The sequence below is a fragment of the Dermochelys coriacea genome, chromosome 5, assembly GCF_009764565.3.
Source record: "Dermochelys coriacea isolate rDerCor1 chromosome 5, rDerCor1.pri.v4, whole genome shotgun sequence".
Classification (NCBI taxonomy): Eukaryota; Metazoa; Chordata; order Testudines; family Dermochelyidae; genus Dermochelys; species Dermochelys coriacea.
Window position 1 is genome coordinate 90,978,835 of NC_050072.1, and position 22,530 is coordinate 91,001,364.

Consider the following 22,530-nt stretch of genomic DNA (forward strand, 5'->3'; position numbering starts at 1 on the left):
TTCAATGAGCCCCGGCTTTGTACAGAAATTATGGATATTAAATCCTTCAGAAAATAAAACAGAGCACTAGACATTAGAGAAACAACAGCTGCCATTCCTTCTCTTGCCCCTGAAAATGCAACTAAACATTTCTCCAATTACTTCTTTGTGATGTACGACATCTGGTATCAAAAAGAGAAGATAAAAGGGTTATTCAGAAAACAGCCCATTTTGGTTTATAAAATTGAAACTACTGCCAAATCAGAGTGGGCTTTAAGAATCACTTCTTACTGCTAATTACCAATTAAGAACACTAGCCCTGGTGTGCTGTTTTCTGACATCTATTTTTGCTGTAAATGAAAGATGTGTTAGCTTCTCACAGTCTCAATCTGGCTGAAAGCATATGCACTTGTACCATCTTTACTTAGTAATGATTTTATAAAGAAATAAGATGATTTTATAAATATTATAGAAAAAATAAAAAATTAGAATTATCAACTATGCTATGATTCTTTACAATTGAATAGTTTCTACTGACAGTCTGCAGTACAGCTTTAATACATTTTAGAAACCAAAACTATTACATGATTGCGCTGAAAGAGAGTAACTGGACTAACACAAGTGTTGACTACGTATCAAGTTGCTCATCACACATGGCAAATGTTTTACAGTATGTTGCATTTACAAATATATTCCCTGAACCAAGATTTAAAGCTTAAATCCCATTTGACCCTGGAACAATTGATATGGTAGGTAAAACATTAGCCCCATTTTGAGTTTCACTTGATGGAAGATCAGGTTATCTACAATAGGACAAGATGATGAATAAAAACAGAGTTTCATGTGTAAGGTCTTTGTGGCAAGGACCAAGTCTAATGACTATGCACCCACAAAGAATTAAGCACACCTACGATGACATACAAGTAATGAAGATTCACTTCTGGTCCAAGACCTTTTGTGCTGAGTGGTTTAAAAAAAAAAAAAAAAAAAAAGTACCTATAATTTATACATAAACCAATCAAGGTATGTGGTGACTTTATAATGTATTTAACTTCACAGGGCTTTATGTAGGTTTAATCCAGGGGTGGGCAAACTTTTTGGCCCGAGGGCCACATCGGGGTTGCAAAACCGTATGGTGGGCCGGAGAGGGAAGACTGTGACTCCCCAAACAGCCTGGCCCTCGCACCATGTCCAACGCCTCCCACATCCCGCCCCCAACTGCCCCCCTCAGAAGCCCCAACCCATCCAACCCCCCCCGCTCCTTGTCCCCTGATCACCCCCTCCCAGGACACCCCCATCCCTAACCGCCCCCCAGGACCCCACCCTCTATCCAACCCCCCACCCCACTCCCTATCTCCTGACTGTCCCGACTCCTATCCACACCCCCCCCCAGCAGGCCCCCCAGGCCTATCCAACTCCCCATGTTCCCCGTCCCCTGACCGCTCCCCCCACCCCAGAACCTCCACCCCATCCAACCGCCACCTGCTCCCTGTCCCGACTGCTCCCCGAGACCTCCTACCCGTTATCCAACCTCCGCCCCTTGCCCCCTTACCATGCTGCTCAAAGCACCAGGAGCTTTTGCAACCACTGCCTGGCAGGAATGGTGGGCCAGAGCACTGGCGGCGTGGCGAGCCGAGGCTGCGGGGGAGGAAGGACAGTCGGGGAGGGGCCGGGGGCTAGCCTCCCCAGCCGGGAGCTCAGGGGCTGGGCAGGAAGGTCCTGTGGGCCAGATGTGGCCCGCGGGCCGTAGTTCAACCACCTCTGGTTTAATCTCTGCTTTAAAAAGATACGCACTAGTAGATGTGTTCAGGGTAATCCTTAAAGTAGATTTCAAATTCAAATATTTAAAACAAGTAAAGCCACTGTCAGTCATATAGAATTAACACACATTAATTCAATTAATTCATTACCATTCAAGTAGGCATTTTGAATGTCGATGGCCTTTGTAGACTGGTCATCTGCAGAGCAGTGAGAATGGTGAGATGGTGAAACGAATGCTTCTAGCATCCCTTTGGTAAGGCCTGGCTCAAACATCATGCTTCGACTTCTCACGCTAACATTTTCACAGCCAGGGTAAAGATTTGTAATGCTCACTGAAACTGAGTCATGAAAAAGAAGATTACAAACCATGAAGAGTTTAGAAACAGATCATTTCAAAATAATGTGCTGGACATAAAATTTGATTTAAAAAGATCTGTTCTTCAAACAGAGACACCCGGTATTAGCAGCTGTAGCATCAGTAGCTGTGAACAATGTTTGTGCCCAAGATTCAGAACCAGAAAATACCTCTCACTAGAGCTGATTTGGTACCTTAGAATACCCTGTCTTGGCAAAATGGCTCTGAGAGATCGAATTATACATAATAGGCTTTAAAAGAAGGGGATGAAAGAGGCAGTGAGAGGAGAGAAAAGGAAGAGGAAGATACTGAGAACCATGGAAGTGTAAGAAAGAAAGCACACAAGGCAGTGGGAATAAGACAGAAAGTAAGAGAACAGAGGTGAAGTATAATGTGTTTGATTAACATTGTTCAACAGACCTTCTCCAGTTTCTCTCTGTGCTGAGATTTCCCCCAAGTTAGAGACATGTTCAGGTTTTCAATAACTGTTAGACAATTTCTAGTGTGCTTGGTCTCAAGAACACCCACAGGTTGGACAGATACTTTAGTTTCTATAGGTTTCAGAGTAGCAGCCGTGTTAGTCTGTATTTGCAAAAAGAAAAGGAGTACCCGTGGCACCTTAGAGACTAACAAATTTATTAGAGCATAAGCTTTCGTGAGCCAAATGCATCCGATGAAGTGAGCTGTGGCTCACGAAAGCTTATGCTCTAATAAATTTGTTAGTCTCTAAGGTGCCACGGGTACTCCTTTTCTTTTTAGTTTCTATATTATCCAATGATAAAGTAATGATGTGCTAGAGGTAAGTTTTAGTGGTGTGAAAGGGCAAATTCTAGGTTCCCTTATAGCACTGTTAGCCTGTAAAAGACACACAGGTGGGGTCAAAATAATAGAAGTGACAGAACACAGTTTGTGAAAATGAGGGTTCATCCGTTCGAGCTTTTCTATACACAGAAGTTGTATTGCTTTAATTTGGCATTATTAAAGCACTACAACTCCCTCGTGTGGACATATTTATAGCTGTATAAAGGTGCTTTATAGCTATTCCTGTGCAGCTATAAGGTATACCCATATAACTTTATACTGATATAACTGCATCTACAGTAGGGATTGTGTGGCATAACTATTTTGATTTTTTTTTTTAAAAAAATCAACTCCTCCCCTAGTTATAGGAGTACAAAATCTCTGTGTAAACCAAGTTACATTCTGAAAGATCAGCCCAGAAAGAGAAAGAACCACAGAGTAGTCTTTATCATCAGTCAGCCCCCTCTATTAGATAAATCAAAGAATTCTTCACCCTTCACCAGATATTGAAGTTAACATTATGATATACAGCTTTTAATATGGAAACAAGTTGTGTGTGAGATAACTCAGCAGTACAAGTACAGTATCACTACACATTTGCCACTTATATATAGATTTTCAGAGTGTTCATGTAAATACTTGATAAACACAACCTTTTAATGAGCTATATAACAAACACATAATCAGATGCACATTACAGTGTTAAACTACTGTAAGCGTCCATCAGCTCAGGTGGTTTTTTTCTTATCTCAAATATTAGCAGTACCAACAATGTACATTTATTTAATACTTTTCAATCAAAAAAACAAACCAAACCAAAAAAAAGCCCAGGATTCTAAAAGTGCTTAAAAGACTGAGCATAGATTAAAATGAAACAATGTTAGCACAACATTATGGTTTTATATATTTTGTGTATAATGTTAGGAAATTCATATTTATGGGTTTCACAGTAATTATAGGCTTACTTCTTTTTGCATACAATATTATGTATTGCTTTAAGTTGTGCTCATCTGATGCCTCATGCAGCATGTGCGCGTGTATATATTAAGTAAGGTCATTCTTAGGTTTTTTACTTAAAGCAATACTGTGTACATAATACCATATATAAAATGAAGCAATTTCTTCCAGAACTGGGGTAATTAAAATAAATAAATAAAGTAAAAAGATTTTTCGTTGCTTCATATGGTTACATGGGACTGAGTTTTTGTATACAGTAGCCTGTGGTGATATGTGCAAAAAAAATCCTAGGCCCGTATCTCTCTTATTCATATGGCTGTCTGATCTTGAAAACCCATTCCCACTGGTTTCTAACATTTTAAAAAAAAAGTAAAGACAAAAAACCCCAACTCCCTTCTTCCTGTGCTAATTCCAGTAGATAATATGCCTGCATTTCTTGATAGATGGTTTAATCTCCTTGTGCAAGGATCTATAAATTGAGATTAATGGAACAGAGCATTTCTTATCTATTTCTGCTCTATTCTCATTAAGTAATTCCTGTGTAATATGTGAAATCCTCTTTCAGTGATTCATTGATCATTCATATATTATATCTTTGTGCCAGAAACCTTTTAGCCCGTTCTTTCACCAGAGTTCCTATCCTTGGAATAAACTGACTGAAGGTTGAGCAAAGATGAAAGCTGTTACTATATACTTTTTCCTAACATGGTCAGGTATTACCTAAAAATTATGGTAAGTGATAAACACACAATTACAATTATATATGATTACTTCATTAAATATGAACCAACTTAAAAACTTCTGCATCCGATGAAGTGAGCTGTAGCTCACAAAAGCTTATGCTCAAATAAACTTGTTAGTCTCTAAGGTGCCACAAGTACTCCTTTTCTTTTTGTGAATACAGACTAACACGGCTGCTACTCCGAAACATATAGTTATAAGCACTAAGATAGGAATAATTACTCTCTTACTTTAAATGCTATAAAACCAGAAGCCTTAAAGTGATACCTGATGGTTTGGTAGACAAGGGTGAAGGTGGGAATCTGGTTGAGTTTGTGGAGGAAAGCCTTGGTCTTCGTCTTCTAAAAAAGCTCCTTATTAGACCACACTTGAGAGATTCCACAAGAGTAGTTTTCCCAGATCCTGAGTGTCCAAACAGCTTAAGTTTTATTCGTGGCTGTGGGTTTTGAGTAGATCTAAGTTGTTGGATAAAAAGTCCTCTGTGTGTATCCTAAATCAAACAAAATGCAGAAATTAGATCCATTAATTACCATGCAGAAAAATATCCCAATAAGAAGCCTAAAAGCTGCATTTTCAGTTTAAGCACAGTTTGAAAATACTCTGGGATACGCTGTCCTGAATAAAGTGTATTGGAGGGATTTAGCAATGTGCCTCTTTACATTCTGGATCAATTTATTTGGTATCTTTAAAATGGACATGAATAGAAGAGACCCAGAATGCTTGGTCAGCACTAGCTTCAGCTGTTCTAGAACAAGCAGAATTATTTTTAAGCACTACTGAAAAACACAAACTTGCAACAATTTAATTCAAATAAAACTAAGTGAAAGGCACTTGAAAGTTTTTATTTAAATCACATAATTCAGTTAGCATTGTAACTATGGAACAGCAGTGTAAAGTACTGTGCTACTTTCTGGGGACAGAAGCAAGTTTTAAAGTACCTTATTCTCTTGAAATTTCATTATCCACATTCTTTTTTTTTTTTTTTTTTGGGCAAAGGGAGGTATAAAACAGATATTCACTCTATTATTTTGTTATAAAGTTAGGGGGCTGCAGGAGGCAAAGAAAGGCAGGAAGGTGAAACACTGCACTTTGTTCCTGCTGCATCAAAATAAATCCCAGGAACCAGCAGTAAAATGTGGCTTAGCTCTAACATGGAGAGGAAACTAAAAAAATGAGTCCATCAACCAGAATTTAGAAGTCAAGGTTGAAATGCAGAAAATCTGGGAATTTTTCCAATTAATAGCCCTAGAACTATTCAGAAGAGAACCGATTCCAATAAGCCCCGATTATATCTACAGTTTTTGATGCAACATCACTGCAGTGGAATCATTTTGCCCCAAAGATTGAGAAGAAGGGTGGAGGGGGAACCAAGAACCACAGGCCACATCTACATTACAGGGACTATAGCAGCAAGCTACGGCGCTGTAGCTATGCTGGCGTAATTCCATGGTGCAGACAGCTTATAGCCATCGCTGTAAGAACACTGCCTCCCCAAGTGATGGAGCATTCTTCCATTGATCTAGCTCCCTCTACACTAGGGTTTAGGCTGGCAGAGCTGTGGCACTCAAAAATGTGGATTTTTCACATCCGTGAGTGCCAGAGTTATGTTCACCTACATTTTACATGTAGGTCAGGCCTCAGTGGGTGCATCGACACAGCAAAAAATCTCCCACAACAGTGAGATTCAAAGCCTGGATCTACAGATCTGGGCTCACACTAGGGCACTAAAACTAGTAGTGTAGACATTCCCAGTTGGGCTGGAGCTCACACTCAAACCTGGAGAGGGGAATGGGTCTCAGAGCTTGAACTCCAGCCTGAGAGGGAACATCTATACTGCTATTTTTAGTGCTGTAGCACAAGCCTGAGTCTGCAGAACAGGGTTCAGACTTGGTGCCACAGATCTTTTATTTATTAATTATTTTTTCTTTTTTGCAGTGTAGAGCCAGCGTCCTTGATCCTTCACCCACAAGGCTTGGTAATAGTACTGTGACCTGCATAAACCCTTTGTGCGTGTGTATACACATACTGTACAAACACCAAACAAAAAATAGTGTAAAATGGCACCAAATAAGAACAGGAACATTTTTACACATGCTCAGCATGGCAATGTTGAATTGGCTCCTATGTGTCCAGTGTGACAATATCATGTAGGGTAGATTCCGCAGTCCCTACCATGAAATGCTTAGTCATTGGGAGTGCAGACTTTCCATTTATAAATACTAAAAGAAAATCTTTTAACTGTCCCAGTAGTTTAGATTCCAAATGTGACCTTTCTTAAAACTCCAGCAATCAGAGGGAAGAATGTCCTTCAGATTCTAAATATCTTTTTTTTAATCTATTAGTTGTTGAGCAACAAAGTTCCTTTTTTTTAATATATATATTTGCATTATAATACAATTGTGGGTATAAGTTATAGGTGAAACAGACATTCACACAGTATTGAAACATTTTGTGGTTACAGCCATTGTAGTTATTTTAGTACAATATTTCTCCATTATTTTAAGCTTGTTTTTTGTTCCCTTTTCCCATCTTCAGTCAACTTTTTCTGTGCTTCTACTGTGTGCCTTGGAGAACCCTTTCTTATATAATGCTCTGTTTGTTGCCTCCCAAATCCTTTGCTATACATTTTAGTAGTATTTCCCCGAGACTGTTCTTCTCTCTCATTTTGCATTCCCCTTTTCCCTTTTTTCTTTCAGTACCCTCTTTTCTTCCGGTTTTCTTTCCTCCCCGACATTCAAAAGGTCTCAAATCCCACTTATGCTGATTCTTTTCTTCTCCTTCCTCCCTAGAAAGCCTTCATTCTTGCCTCCCTCTGTCCTCTCATCCCTGCACACATTCCAGTGTCAGCTTCTCCTCCCTGGAAGACATGGGGTCTTCCTCCCTGTGCAAGCTCTGACCAGTGCATCCAGTTCCTCCTCCGCAATTGGGAGCTCACTCTCAGCAATCACCTACAGTACTCGCTGTCTCCTCCCACTCATATACCCAACAGCTTCCATAGACCTAGCTACCATCGCTTGGGGAGGCGGTGTTGCTACAGTGATAGAAAAAACCCCTTCCATTACTGTACGCTGCATCTATACTACGAAGCTATGCCACTATAGTCCCTGTAACGCAGACATGGCCTAACTCACCCATTACCCGATGTATCTCCATTCCTAGGTTGTTAAAGATCCATGCTGGTGGGGGAGGAGAGAGAACCACCTTTTTCCTTCCCCCTCTTGCTAGCTACAGGAGCTGGGGCCAACTAATCAGTCCTCTGCTTTCCAGCTGGCAGCAAGGAGCAAGTCAGACAAAGCTGCTGGGCAGCTTTTCCGACAGTCTGAGTGCAGCTCTTGCCCTTGCATTGCTCCCACTTAACAGCTGAGCACAGGGGAGTGAACAGGGAGCAGCTGAGCCTTCCCCATCTCATTTAGGGGAGTGGAGAGAGAAATGCAGAAAGATGGAGTGAGAAAGGAACTGTTTTCCTCCCTCTCCTACCTCCACTGGAAGTCAGGGGAACACATCCTCACAGTGACACCCATGCTTCAGTGAATATGTAGGCTCAGCAATTAAAAAGAGATGTCTATATCTTTAAGAAAAAATAAATTAACTCTAGAAGCAGCGTCTCAGCTGACAACCTCAACAGAAGTATTGCATCCAATTTTGTTCCTCTCAGACTGGCAGCTATTCATTAAATAGTATTGATAGACTGCAGATTTAGGGTCCTATGTCATGAGATTCTGAGCACCCACATTTTCCCATTGGAAAACTCTGGGAGATAGGGCCCTTGGACAATCATGAGATATGATCCCTTTATTTTTGTGTGGAATCTATGAGGGAAAAAAAATACATACTCCCTCTATTACAACATAGCTATGTCGCACCTCAGCCAAATTAATAAGATTTTTTTTTTACCTAATTATGTCACTGAGCAGTTTTGTAATGCTTTTTGACTAATGCTTTTGATGCAAGTTATATTTTCTCATCATTTGTGTTCAAAATGCTACCCCAAACTTTAAAATACCAACAACATCAGTCAACCGTCCCCTCACCTACAAAAAACCCCCACCCTCATGCATCCAAATAGATAGTCAGGCGTTCCCACCTTTTTGAGCCTTGAAAGAAGACTGGCTATATGTTCATGCTGCTCTGTTCTAGCGAGGTCTTCTGCTGTTTTCCCATCCTGTTAAAGACAAGTTATTAAGTATAATTGCTTCCTTTTGTCTGCAACAGAAAAACACGTGCAGTGTAGCTCAGTTCTGCTCATGGCAGTAACAGAATAAAATTGCTGTCAGAAGCAAATGGATTAGAAAAAACAGCCAGGATTACCCCCTAAACTGTAGTCCCCCTAGTTTTTTTAATCATCCAAAAAAAGATAAGAAAATTCAGAAAAACAGCCACTCTTTTGGAAAGTGGTATCGTGACATAACAGTTACAGGATGCTTTGGATTCAGAGGTTTAGAGCAATGCCAGTACTCTCCTCTTGAATGATCATTCTTCACTCTCCCCTTTAAATATACAGTATGTTAGTGGATGGTAGAAATATCTATATACATATTACATACCACATACAGTTTTAAAAGGCCACCAGAAAGACATGCATCAGAATATTTATTACTATGTAAAGCAGATAAATTATGTTTATTAACATGTAAGCATTGATAGTGGTGAATTAGCTACTGGATCTAGGTTTTCAAAAAAACAAACAGTGTATGGCTTGTGATTTAAATAGCTTCAGCAAGTTTTAAAGGAGAAGCAAAGCTGTCTTCAGCATTCTGCTCTTGACATTTAATTACCCTTGTTTCATAGGTCAGCAGTTTAATATGAAATGAGTTGTAAGAAAAATTGCTTACTTCCTTTACTCTCTTAAGACTATATTAATGGTACTGCTTTTGTGCTGTTTGATGGCAAAACAACTTTATTTATGATTTGATTTAAACTTGTCTTTTTTTTTAAAAAAAAAAAGACCAGACAATAACTTTGCCGTGTTTACAAAAAATTGTTGGTAAATTAAGTCTTTTGCGGTTTCACTCCTTATTCCCATCACATCCAGTCTTTCATGACAAATCCGCATTGTCATAAGTAGCACATAAAATGATTGACCAATTATGGCATTCACATCCTTAAATCTAAAAAAAATAAAGTTTATTGTATATGTGCATTTTCTTTGTTGAAATAAAATGTCCTTGTCTATGAAAAGTCAAGGTCTACTTACAGGAGACATTTTCAGGCTCCCATAACATTCAATTTGAATACCACAACTTTAATAACTTCAGACAAGGTTGTTAGAGATTCAGGAATAGCAATGCATCACTATCAGGAAAAAGCAGGAATTGAAATTGACAACAAGTGGGTAAATTTAAATTACTATTTTCTCTGTAAATCTCTTCCTCAGTTGCATAGCTAGCTGCAGCTTTACCCAAACAAATATTTGAATGTCTAATACTTTCCTTTTCCTCTCCCTGTCAGCTGTTTTCCTCTAGGGAAACCTACTTTCTCTCTGACCATCCTACACCTTCTGCTGAGGATAACAGCATTAAGGATTGAGAGGCGCTCTGATACTCTGGTAATGGGGGACATACAAGTAGCTTAGAAAGATAATTAATCCATTAGCCAATCCTCACACCACCTCTGTGAGTAATTCTCTTGCTTTTACAGCTGGGCAAACTGAGGGAGGAAGGTCAAGTGATTTGCACAAGTGATTTATGTATGGAAGAGATGCAGAAGCAAACCAGTATCCGATCCAGCTTCCTCTTTGCTCTGGAAAACACTTTGAATGTGGACTGAAAGCCTAGGAGTCATGGAAGGCCCATAATGCTGTGAAATCAGTGTGATTGGGACTCAGGGAGCCTGCACAGGGCCCCAACAAGATTTTTGCTCCACAGAGCCAAGCTGTGAATCAGCATTCACAACCTAGGTGTGAGTGGTCATGGGGCTGAATCTGCGAAGCCCACATTAGTCACATCTATGACAGTGGAGAGGTGGCTTCTCTAAGCCACATTATCAGGGTGACACACCCAGCCCTAATAACTGGAGTTTGACACTCACAATTTAGCCCTATACAGCATCTCTAAACAAACTGCCCCAGAATTCTGTGTAAAATATAAAGCTGTATTGTAATTTATCAAAAAAAAAAAATAAAACCCATAGAAAATAATAAGGTAACCATAAAAAAGGAAAAGCAGAAATGAAGCCTTGTGTAAAGAATCCTTGAGAGCATTTGGAGAGGGGACAGGGGGATTTGTGACTTTGGTCTTAATGGTCTTAAATTCTGGTCACCTCATTTCAAAACTACAGGTTAAACCACTGTGAACTCTGAAGAGGGTCACATCAGCAGGAAGGATTATTATGAGCAATTGAGGTTTAATTAGCAGAGAATGTGTCATTTGTGGGTTAGGTATTACTGTCTGAAAGAGGCATCTTATCCCATGGAGGGAAAAATACAAGCAACAACATTACCCTTTGCTTATGTCAATCATTATGAATACAAAGAGGCTGCAAAATTTTCTGGCTGCAAAGTACAGCATGTATTTGTATATTACAACATGTATTTGAAAATATACACATGCAGCCAAAATAGAATGTTTTTTGATAAATGGCTTTCCTACTCAAGCTAACTTTACAAATGCTTTACAAAGTAGGGAGCTAGATATTGGAAGAGCAGTGGCTAAGCAAACTTGGCATCCAAAAAGGGCCTAATTTTCCCAAGTGTGAACAAGTATTTAATATATGCGCATGCAGATTAGGGCTTGTCTACACTGCCAAGTTTCTGTGCAGTAAAGAGGCTTTTTGCACTCAAACTGCAGACATGTACACACTGCCAAGCCACTTTGTGCGCAGAAACTCCTCAATTGCAGCGCTGCAAAAAACCCATCTCAACGAGAGTCGTAAGGCTATTTGTGCAGAGGCTCCAGTGCTCTATTGCCAGTGAAAACATCTGATTGCTTTCTGCGCTGTAATTGGCTTCTGGAGCTGTCCCATAATGCCTCTGCTCATTGTTTTGAACTCAGCTGCTTTGGAGACAGGCATCCCTCCCCTTTCAAAGCACCATTTCTGACAGCTATTGTGCTGATCTGCTCCGGGACACAAAGCAAACTATTAATGTGGAATGTCCCGCTGTTGATCACAGAGGAATGTGTGCGCAGACAATCCAGGAAGGGAAGCAGGGGCTGATGTTGGGGTTTCCCCCTCCCCCTGTCTCAGGACTGGTTTCTTCCTGTCGCTCTCTGAACTTACAAGACAGCATGCTGACACACTCCCTTTCCCCGACTTCAAACACACATACACTCCCCATCACACACCTCCCCCTCCCCAACTTCAGTTGAAAAGCAGCTGGCAATGTAGTAGGGTACCCACCGAACAATGGGATTGGGAAAACTGCATCATCTGAGACTGTGCCTGCCCCATGAAGCATTGCAAACCCTTCCCAAAGCACGCTGTGGCCAGTTGCACAGTGGGACAGCTATCACAATGCACTGCTGTCTTTGCCATTGCAAGAGCTGTTCATGTGGATGCAAGGAGCACAGTGTGGACACGCTACAGCGGTTTAATTCCAGTGTTTTATTAAAAGTGGTATAACTTGTGGCACAGAAACTTGCCAGCGTAGACATACCCTTCGGCACAATTACTGCAAACTTTGATGCAAACTCAGTAGCTGTACATGAAAACAGCTAGTTACATGTTTGCACATACAGTTATTCAAATTAAACAGTTTGGGCATTTAAAATTCCAGAAGATACCGGATAATGTGATGTTACAATGAGATGCCAAACTGCATGTGTGCATGCAGCACACTTTTTTTTATTATTGTTTTTTTAACATCTGAACAGCTTGCATGTTCCAGGAGCATGAACATTGTTAAATGTTCTGAGTGATTTTCTCAAACCACTAAAAACATTTATACACTCAAAATTTCAAAATTAAATAAAAATCTGTAAAAATTACCAAACTCTAGCCCAAAGTTAATGTTTTAGGCATTAATGAACTGTGAAAAATGGTGCTCAGAAAATAATTTAACTAAAAGGTTCACTGAGAACCACCATTTGGACCTTCCACATAAGTTTAACATCAGACTCCAATAAATTTAAAAAAAAAAAATGGAACTACTACTAAAATCACCACATACTCACTCTCTCCACTTCCCTCTTTCCATCAACATGCTCATTGCCCTGATATTTGTGCATAAACAGGAGTTTCTCCTGTTTAATCAGCCTGCTTCTCCTGCCAGACTTAGGCCTGGTCTACATTAGGCTTTTACATCCACGCCCCTGAGAGATGTAGCTAGACCGACCTAACCCCTAGCGTACATGGCACAAGGTTGATGGAAGAATTCTTCTGTTGACCTAGCTATTACCTCTTGGGGAGGTGCACTACCTACCGTCAGCGTAGATAGTGTCTACACGGAAGTGTGACAACAGCACTGCTGTAGTGTTTTAAACATAGACATACACTAGTGTCATCACAATTCACTTTGTCATCACTTTCAAAGAGATCTAAGCTAACCGGAAAAAGGAACACTTCTTCTGGAAGGAGCACAGTCCCATCCACACAGATAGTTAAATCCATGTAACTATAATGGTATAGTTCCACTGGTAATTTTCTACATTTAGATAAACTTTGTTAAATCACAATCACTGCCATAGTGTTTAATGCTGATGTTATAAATACTGAATCAAGTACTCCATAAAATAGGAGAATGAGGATAAACTGAAACAGCTTCAGTTTATGCACTTATTTTGATAATTAGAAATGATGAAACCAGGAAAAAACAAAGGAAACTGGAAACTTAAAATATAGTCAATATAAAAAAAAAACTATCTTCTTAAATATGACTTAAATATGTCTGAGGCCCTGTAAAACCATAAAAATTGGCACAACTGCATTCACCCTCTCTCTCCTGTGTCACTTTGTGAAAGAGCCACACAAACTGGTGATACCAACAAGCTAGTAGAATATAGAGGGAAACAGTGAAACTGGACTACTACACCAAGTGCGGTCAAATTCACAAAACAAACAAGTAGATCATTTTTTTCTTTAGTCTCATTTATTACAATCTCAGGTGTAATTTCTGTAGAGGGGAACTTTGAAAAATATTGGGTTCCTGGCTATGCATAAATTATGACTTGACTTTCACCAATATGGACTTCAGCAGAAGTTTAGCCTGAATAAGACGTGCTGAATTTTTATTTTAGGATGATCCAGCTGTATTTCTTTTGCAGAAAAAAAGTATTTGATTGTTAAATATATGGACAATGTTGTGTGTGATAGCTTGTTGTTCTTAATCAACCTGGATATGCTAATCAAGGGAACAAGTCTCAACTCTTCTGAGAATGAAAAATACCTTGGGTGGTGCTGATGGTGCAGATCAACATGACAGACAGTAATTGCTTTACAAGTATATCCTAATGATAGCTCACCCATTCACTCACCCACGCATGTATGCCATGAAATATTTCTTTTCACTGCAATAAGACAAAAACCTTTTGAAAGAAATCTCTCAAAAAGTTTTTTAAATGTGTTTATACAGGTATATGACTTGCAGGGAAAATGGCTAAACTGTGCTTCAATAAAAATAGAGCAGCACAAATAACTCTCAGTCCTGTGGATAAGTGTATAGGATTCTGTACCTTAATTTGTTTTAAATTTATCATTTATCGGGGTAGGCTGCATCTGTGCATGGGCAACTGAGAATATTTATCAAGCCAGAGTTATATACTGTAGTGTAACAAAATTTTTACTGTTCCAAAATACAATTGTAGTAGACCATCACTTTTGTTTTAAATTGTTTCCTTTTACTGTAGGAAACCAAGTAAGCAATATAACATTTGTTATACTTACAGAGGTTAAAGCTTCTACGTTGGCACCAGTGAGACAGAGGTACCTGACAACATCAAGGATTCCATTATTTGCTGCCAGATGTAAAGGTGTTCGTCCATACTAAGAGGGGGATAAAAAATAGGTTAACTTTCTGTTGATGATGCGCAGAGAGCCTGACTGTCAGGTACATGTTTATTCTATGCTAGAGAGACCCCACCTGGCTACTGTATACATGTAGCTACACAATTAAGGACTGGAAAAAATTAGGATAATTTGATTAATTTTACACTCTAAGTTTCAAAATTGAACACAACTAATTTAAAGTCTGATTTAATCAAAAAAGATTTGAATATGGGACACTTAATTAAATAAGTCAGAGCTACAAATTTATGTGAAATGCCCTAAAATTTTTCACTGGTGAGTGTGGATTTCTCTCCGACTCCCAGAATCATTAAATGGGAGTTTGAATATAAATATTGCCTATGTCTGCAACACTGGCTCCATAAGCTTGGCAGCAGTGAATTCTCCTCCACAGTCACATATTGATGAAGGTGAACAAAAGAGGAAGGGCTCTGCAAGCCCAAAAGGTCACCACTCCCCGAGAATGCCAGTGACAGAAAACGTCTACATGCAAGAATATCAAGGAATAGGGTAACACAATACTTGTAAACCTGCAAGAGAGCAGAGTATGCTGAGGAGCACTGTGAACCAAAACTTTTCTGAAAACACTAAAAAGACTAGGGCAGACGGGTTGTGGAAGTGAAAGACAGAGTCTGAAAATTAGAAAATGAAGAGACGAGGTAAATGAATGGAAGCAAAAGAGTCTAGATAGTAAATTAGGATCTCGAATATACAGGGACGATGTTTAAGAATAAGGAAGATATAGAAATATGGGATTTACTAATAAGAGTGGTACCATTCTGTCTGTTGTCAGGAGGGCAATGATTGCTGAATGAAATCATTGTCATCCTGACCACAGCAGTCTGCTAGCTTGTCTTCTCTCATCTTTACCTTCTACGGTATTAAATTATTATTTTGTAAGATTCTCACACTCCCATGTCTTAGTTGTTCCTGATTCTCTCCCACTAATGCAATGGTCCTCGTAACGTCCACTTCCTACCTCTTTTCTGTTCATATCAATAGACCTGTCTTTGCAACATTTTCTGTTTGTATCTCCTCTCTACATCTACTTGCGTGTCATCTTCTTTCTCCTATAATTTCTCTGCTGTAACTCTAAATGCTCCCTTCTCAGAAGTAAACAAACATTTTCAAATTCTCTTTTAGTGTAGTAATAGGATTCCAGGATTATGACTTTTAAAGTCTCTAACATAGTAAAAAATATTAACTGGAAAGATCCCCTCTCCCCCCCAAATATATGGATATGAAAGCTCTAGGGCACATGTCAGCAAGTCAGCATCTTGTACTTATACTGATAGATGTCACTTGTGGACACAAGATAAATGCTTCATTAAGTTAACTGGTTCACATGGCAGGGCTTGCTTTTCAAGATAATGGCACTATCTCCGTATGCTATGTGTAGAGAGCTCTTCTCTTCCAAAGACCTGGAATCCAAAGTCCATTCCACTCGCACAGTCTACTACAGCCTTAAAGAGTAACAAGACAAAAATCCTTAACCATATGTGGAAGGCTTGCTGGTCCATTTAGTTTTAGGTGTTTATTTTTTTCCACCCTACTTCTTTGAGGCTAGGCCACTGAGGCCAGCCAAATATTCTCAGTCATGAAAAGAGGAGCTAATCCAGCCCTTGGCTGTATTAACCCACCTTCCCAAAAATGTGTTCTCAACCATGGATCTGCATTTAATTGCCTGATCAATGACAATTAAGCTAACACCAGGGGGTGGAGAGGTCATTATAATAAGCTTTCCGCTTGGCAGCTGCTGAACTTTAGATTTAAAAAAATATTGATTGTACTGGGCCAGACTTTTAAGCCAAAAATCCACAATCTTCCATAGCTTTCTGTAGCACAGAAGATCACAGGGCTTTTGTAATGAATGGAAACAATTAGTAATATTATATTACAAGAATACTTTTATGTTTTTCTAAGAACCGTAACATCTTTTAAAATAAATGAATCACAAAGAACAGCACAAAGACCCCTACAATTAATTGTTTTAAATGTAGTGGGATATAAAAATTGCATGATATTGCAGTATTCTCCCACTTTTGCATAATTAGACATTCAAAGCAAAATACCAAGCACTAGCCACACAATATGTCAGCAAAGTCTAATAAGTGACATAAAAGCTATACAAACTAGCTACAGGAAACATTCCTGAAGTGGTTTACTGTTATTTAACAATCCTAGGCAGAAAGCTAAAAAGTTAAACCCGTTAAATATTATATTTGGTTTTCATACACCCCATTCAGCTCTATTACAACAAGAGAGGCCAACAAAGCACTAATAACTTGACTATCTGAGACACAGGCTACTAAATGTCACACCGGAAAGGGTTTTCTACAACTTGATGAAAATTTTCCACCTTTAATTAGCAATAATCCTGTAACAAACAGTGGAATAAATTTTTTAGAGGGGTATAATTTACTAACCAATTCTGTGATTAAGTGTAGTTCCTACGTGAAACAAAAAATTGGTGAAAGGGTACAGCACTTGGTCTAGCGTCCTCAACTCTGGAAAGCACTAATATGGTCAATAACATTTTTATTAAATTTATTTTATTTATTTTATTTATTATTTTATTAACTGATTTAAAGCATCACTGATGTTTAACTTTCTAAAAATTGGCTTAAAACATGAATGTCACATGAATCCACTAACACTGGGGTCAGCAACCTTCGGCACATGGTCCATCAGGGTAATCCGCTGGCGGGCCGCGAGACATTTTGTTTACATTGACTGTCCACAGGCACAGCCCCCGCCCCCAGTGGCCACGGTATCCCGTTCCCGGCCAATGGGAGCTTCGGGAAGTGGTGGCCAGCACATCCCTGTGGCCTGCCACTTCCCGCAGCTCCCACTGGCTGGGAACAGTGAACTGTGGCCACGGGGAGCTGTGTCTGCGTACGATCAATATAAACAAAACGTCTCACGGCCCACCAGTGGATTACCCTGATGGGCCATGTGCCGAAGGTTGCCTACCCCTGCACTAACACAACACTTGTCTTTAATTGGTGGTGGAATCTGAAGTTGATTTAAATCACTTAATAGCTGTATATGAGAATCTTTCCTCATAATTCAAAAGGAGGGTTTTTTAATATATAGAAGTACTTGTTATCAGTTCTATTAGTAAATCATAATTATTAATAATCTTTATTATTTAATTTAATTCTTCTTTAAACTACCAACAGAATATGAAGTATACAGCATTCTACTCAACCCATGTTGCCTAAACACCATTTGCAAGAAGTAAAGCCATACTACCAGACAAACATGTTGGCATCTGTATTAACATTAGGACAGAACAGAAAAGTTTACTGATGCAACTAATTCAGTTTGTCTCTTTCTGCATGGATTTTCAATTATTAACTCAACTGCTCTAAAGTTAACCATAGCTCTACCTTTTTAAGTTCTTGAAAATGTTTTCTATTTGCACTCTGAAAAATAAAAGGATTTTTATACAAAATATTTTATAAATTAAGAGGAGTTCAGGCACCCAAGAAGGTAAGATATTTAACAGAGAAGTTCTGTACCAGCACTATTGTTTTTTGTTTACCTTATTTGTAACATCCAAATTACAACTTGCTTCACAGAGTGCCATCACAATAGGGACATTCCCATCTTTGCAGGCCACATGCATAGGGGTGTTACCATGTCTGTCTTGGAAATCTACAAAACATCCCTGACAGATGAGAGTTTTAACTACTTCCATTTGACATCTTCTCACTGCAAGATGCAGGGCTGTGTGTTCATCCTGAAATCACAAGACAACTGGTCAGTCACATTTAAAAAAAAAATCCCACCATTATGAAGTGATTTATACAAATTCAAGTATTTTTCCATAGGTGTGTGGTAATTTAATGGTGGTAGTGTGTATTGTCCTGCCTTTTGGATCACAAGCCATAACAACTTTATTTTCCCAGCACAAGTCTATCTCAGAACAAATCAACAATTTTCCCTGAAAGTGGTACGGAGGCTAAGACATACTAGCGCAAGTGTTTATTGCCAGAAGGTGGCCAATGCAAAAGTCTCACAATCTGCTTAGAGAATGGTAGCTTCTGAGTGGTGCAGCTCCTTCTTACTTGAAACAACTTGGGAGTGGGAGCGTAGCAGGACTCAAAAGTCATTCCATTTAATACTCTTATAAGCAAAATGTTTTATCAGCAGCACACAGCAGACCTTTGAGATCAGCACTGTTTAAATGCAATAGAAACTCCAGAAATAATAGTAATAACTACTATCATCAGTATGCTAATATAAACAACGAAACTCAAGGTTTCTTCAATACCAGTCATGAGAGGAAAAAAAAGTAATTCTGAATTAGTGCAATTTTTAAAAAGCTGTAGTTTAGACTATTGGAAAACAAATGATTTATTCTCTTTATCTGACACACAGGTATTGAAGGCAAGTGATAAATTCATTGTCTTTTGTCCTTTAAAAATGAATAGCTTATTGCAATTACAAGAGTCAATATTTCAGTTATTTTCTGTATAAAGAATGTGTGTCAGCCATAAAGTGTGATGGACAGATAAACAGATTTAATAAGGTGGTATTACATGAATACAGACATAATAATGGAATGGTTATTTCCAATATGAATGAACAAATCCGTCAGCAACTTTTAGAAGCAGCCATCAATTCTCTCTTTATAATCCATTAGAGAGCTTATATTTTAAAAAAGAATGGTGGCCTGAAGCAGTCAAATGAAGTATTTTAAGGAAAGTAATTTAGAGGTATAAATAGTCCTGTATCACTCATGTCCTCTGCATATAATTCCTGACTAATTGTGACTCATTCACCCATAACTAACCTTGTCTGTTGCATCAAGGTCAGCTCCGTGTTCCGCCAAGCATTCCACAATATCATGGTAACCTCTAGCTGATGCTGTCAGGACTGGAGTTTCCCCTTCTTTGTTTTTAATGTTCACATTACAACCTGCCTCACAAAGTGCTTTGGCAACAGAGTAGTAGCCATGCCAAGCAGCACAGTGCAAAGGAGTTTCTTCTTCCTAACAATATTGACAAATCAAAACAAAAAACAGCTGAAACTATGTACTAGCAGTGCCAATTCCCCAGCTTATTCTATAAAACCGGAAGAAGGGGAAAGAAAAGAAATCTGTCTATTAAAGTTAAATCCTACAAAATGATTTAGCATCACTATAATTTATTAAGCTAACTTTCCAATGTGGGTCTACTTCACCCTGACACACACAATGATTGTGATAACTCAGTAGTTTCTCTTAATCATCTGGACTCCAGGATTGCAGATTTCTTAGTACAAAATATAATATTGATACCTGACTTGCCTGCAAATACTGGCACCCCTGTCTTGCTGTTTCCATGCAACTGAAGCTAATTATTTATCTAGGCTCTCTCATTTTAACATGTCCTCATTCATATGGAACTATTTCACTTATTTAGGGATTAGTCAAGTGGTTGAAAAAAAAATTTGGAGTGAGAACTCCAGTATTCAATTTCCAGCTCTGAGTGTGATTTGCCTTCCACAAGTTAGTTAAAGATTTTAAAGCATACCTAAGTAACTTAGAAGCATAAGCCCCTTTTTGAAAGTGACTAAGGAACCTAAGACGTGTTAAAATATTTATCTTTAAGATCTAATTTAAGGTTTAATAAGAGACACACAAATGTTCTACAAAAGATGCAGTTGTAAGTACAACGGGTTATATCCAGTTAAGATTAAAAGGGAAGAAGGGTCCTGCCAAAAGACAAGGGCAATGGGATTGCAGATGTAACCTCCTCACCCCTCCATTGAGCTATAAGGGAAGTAAAAACAACAAGGAGTCCATAAGTGCATAAGGGAAGCAGATACTCGAAGCTCATACTACAGGAGATCTTACTTAGTAGAGAGGACTCAAGCTTTCCATGGTAACTGGAGGAACAACAGTCAGTCATGTGAAGCCTTTAGACATGTGTGTATGGGGATGACTTCAGCTGACAGACTGAGAAAGGGTTGGGTTTGCAACTTTTGCCCGCTGCCCTGCTTCTGTGACTGCCTGAGTCAGTTCCAGATTCTCCCATTGCAGACAATATTTTGAAAGACTTGAGACTGTCTGTAGCGAGAAGGAACTCCCAAGGACTGAGAGACACTCAATCTTGGAAGTTGTTTGGGTTTTTTGGATGATATATTTCCCTTTTCACCCCCCAACAATGGACTCCAATTAACAGCTGAAATATGTTAAACATGTCTTCTTTAAAGAAATGCACGTTTCTTCTCTGAGTTCAATAAGTTATCAAAATTAACTAAATAATTTGATTCCTTATTTTAATATACAATATAAAAAATAAGTTGTTTATCACTTTGGCTCATCATTTTTATCAGTCACAGAGAATTTTGGAAGGATCTGCTCCATAGCAGAGTCAATAACCTGTCCAGGTGCTAGCTGAACCCACAACTTGCACTTCTGCTGTGTAAGCAGAGATGCAGTTCTCTCCATCCTTAAGCTTCTGTAATTCATTTCAAGATACCTTGGTGTTCTATAAGGAAAAAAGGTAGCTTTCTCATGCACACAGTTTATGAACAGTCTCCATTATTAGGAGGTAAAACATCAAAGTAGTTTCTATTTGAAACATGGCAAGGGGCTATAAGGCAAGACCAGAAGTTATGGTTACTTTGCTGAATGAAGTCACATTTCTGTAGGAGGAAGAAGAGCTGATACTACCTACCTTGTCTTGAAAATTGGGATTGGATCCAATGCTGCAGAGATATTGAACCACATCTACATGACCATACCGAGCTGCCACATGGAGCGCTGTCTCTCCAGACTGCAATGATAGAGCAAGCATATTCAAGTGTTATTTCATGTATCACACTCCCATGAACGGAACATCAGTTCTCTGCGAGTTCCACTGGCTACCTGGGAGTTTCTGGGTGGAATATGTAGTGTAGGTTTTAACATTTAATGCTCTAGGTGGTTTTGGGCCCAATTACCTAAGACACCACTCTTCCCATGCCATACTGCCACAAATGCAGTCAGTGTAGACATTCAAGCTACAGCTCCCGTGTTATATATGGGGGGAGCAACTGGCAGAGTGTGTTATCCGTGAAGGCCTTCCTTTTCTGAAATTTATTTCCTCACTGTTTGCCAGAGACCTGATCCGTCAACGTTTGTGGCATGCTCTATGATTCATCTTTTCTTGGTACTTGGGGAGGGATGCGGGTTTGAGGGGATGGAATTTTTGCCTGGGCTGCTGGTTGCGAAGGTGCTGTAATTATTTGAAGTTTGATGGGAAGTTATTATGTTCTCATATGATACGAAAAAGATAATATACGGTTTTTAAATGTTGTAAGGGCTCCTAGAGCACAGAATAGAATTTTTATTCAGGGATTAACATCTTCCATAAAGCAAAATAAATAGTTTATTTAGGCCAGGCCTACACTAGAAAAAGGCTGGCCCATACAAACGTGGTACAGCTTATCCAGCCAAAGTAATGTTTTTGCCAGTACAGTTTGTACCAGTGCGCTGAGCAAAATAAGAAACTGGCAAAAGCACTTTTATGCTGGTGCAACTGCACGAGGACTCTTCTTGGCATAAAAATGTTTTAAAAAAAATTACATCCCTAACTGACCTTACTATCATGGCAAAATTTTTTAGTGTTGACCTGGCCTTAGTAACATTAGTGGAAATAAGGTAATTTTTGATTAGCTCTGAATTGCACTAACCTTTGCTACATTCAATTTCAAGACAAAATTCTTTTCACGCAGAATAAATAAAAATGAATTCTGACCATATCCTGGACATCAGTGGGAGATCCTCTTTATGAGAAACTGAAGCATTTTCATTAAGGAGAGTGCAAAGTGCACTTATATACTTACCACACTCATATGCATGGGTTTATTTTTCCAATAAAAACACCATCACTACAAGACTACAAAACTAGCTATATTATTATTGTCACTTGACTTACAAAGACCGTCTTTGATACAAGGCAAAGCTGCGGACTTCTTCCTCAACAACTAGATTTGTCTCACTGATGAAGGATTTATCTACACTG

General features: G+C 39.0%; 1 protein-coding gene across 7 annotated transcripts in view; it reads right to left on the reverse strand.

The window, feature by feature from the left end:
- DAPK1 (death associated protein kinase 1) overlaps positions 1-22,530 on the reverse strand; it is a 136,631-nt gene that overhangs the window by 11,533 nt on the left and 102,568 nt on the right. For 6 of the 7 annotated variants that reach the window (XM_038401325.2, XM_038401327.2, XM_043514289.1 and 3 more), the window contains 7 exons: positions 21,202-21,300; positions 19,332-19,529; positions 18,078-18,275; positions 14,411-14,509; positions 8,679-8,756; positions 4,862-5,084; positions 1,890-2,078 (listed from right to left, as the gene is read on the reverse strand). In XM_038401325.2, coding sequence (XP_038257253.1) covers positions 1,890-2,078; positions 4,862-5,084; positions 8,679-8,756; positions 14,411-14,509; positions 18,078-18,275; positions 19,332-19,529; positions 21,202-21,300 — 1,084 coding nt within the window. Of the gene's footprint in view, positions 1-1,889; positions 2,079-4,861; positions 5,085-7,725; positions 8,404-8,678; positions 8,757-14,410; positions 14,510-18,077; positions 18,276-19,331; positions 19,530-21,201; positions 21,301-22,530 lie in introns of those variants that run through there. The other variant, XR_006281258.1, reaches the window with a different exon arrangement.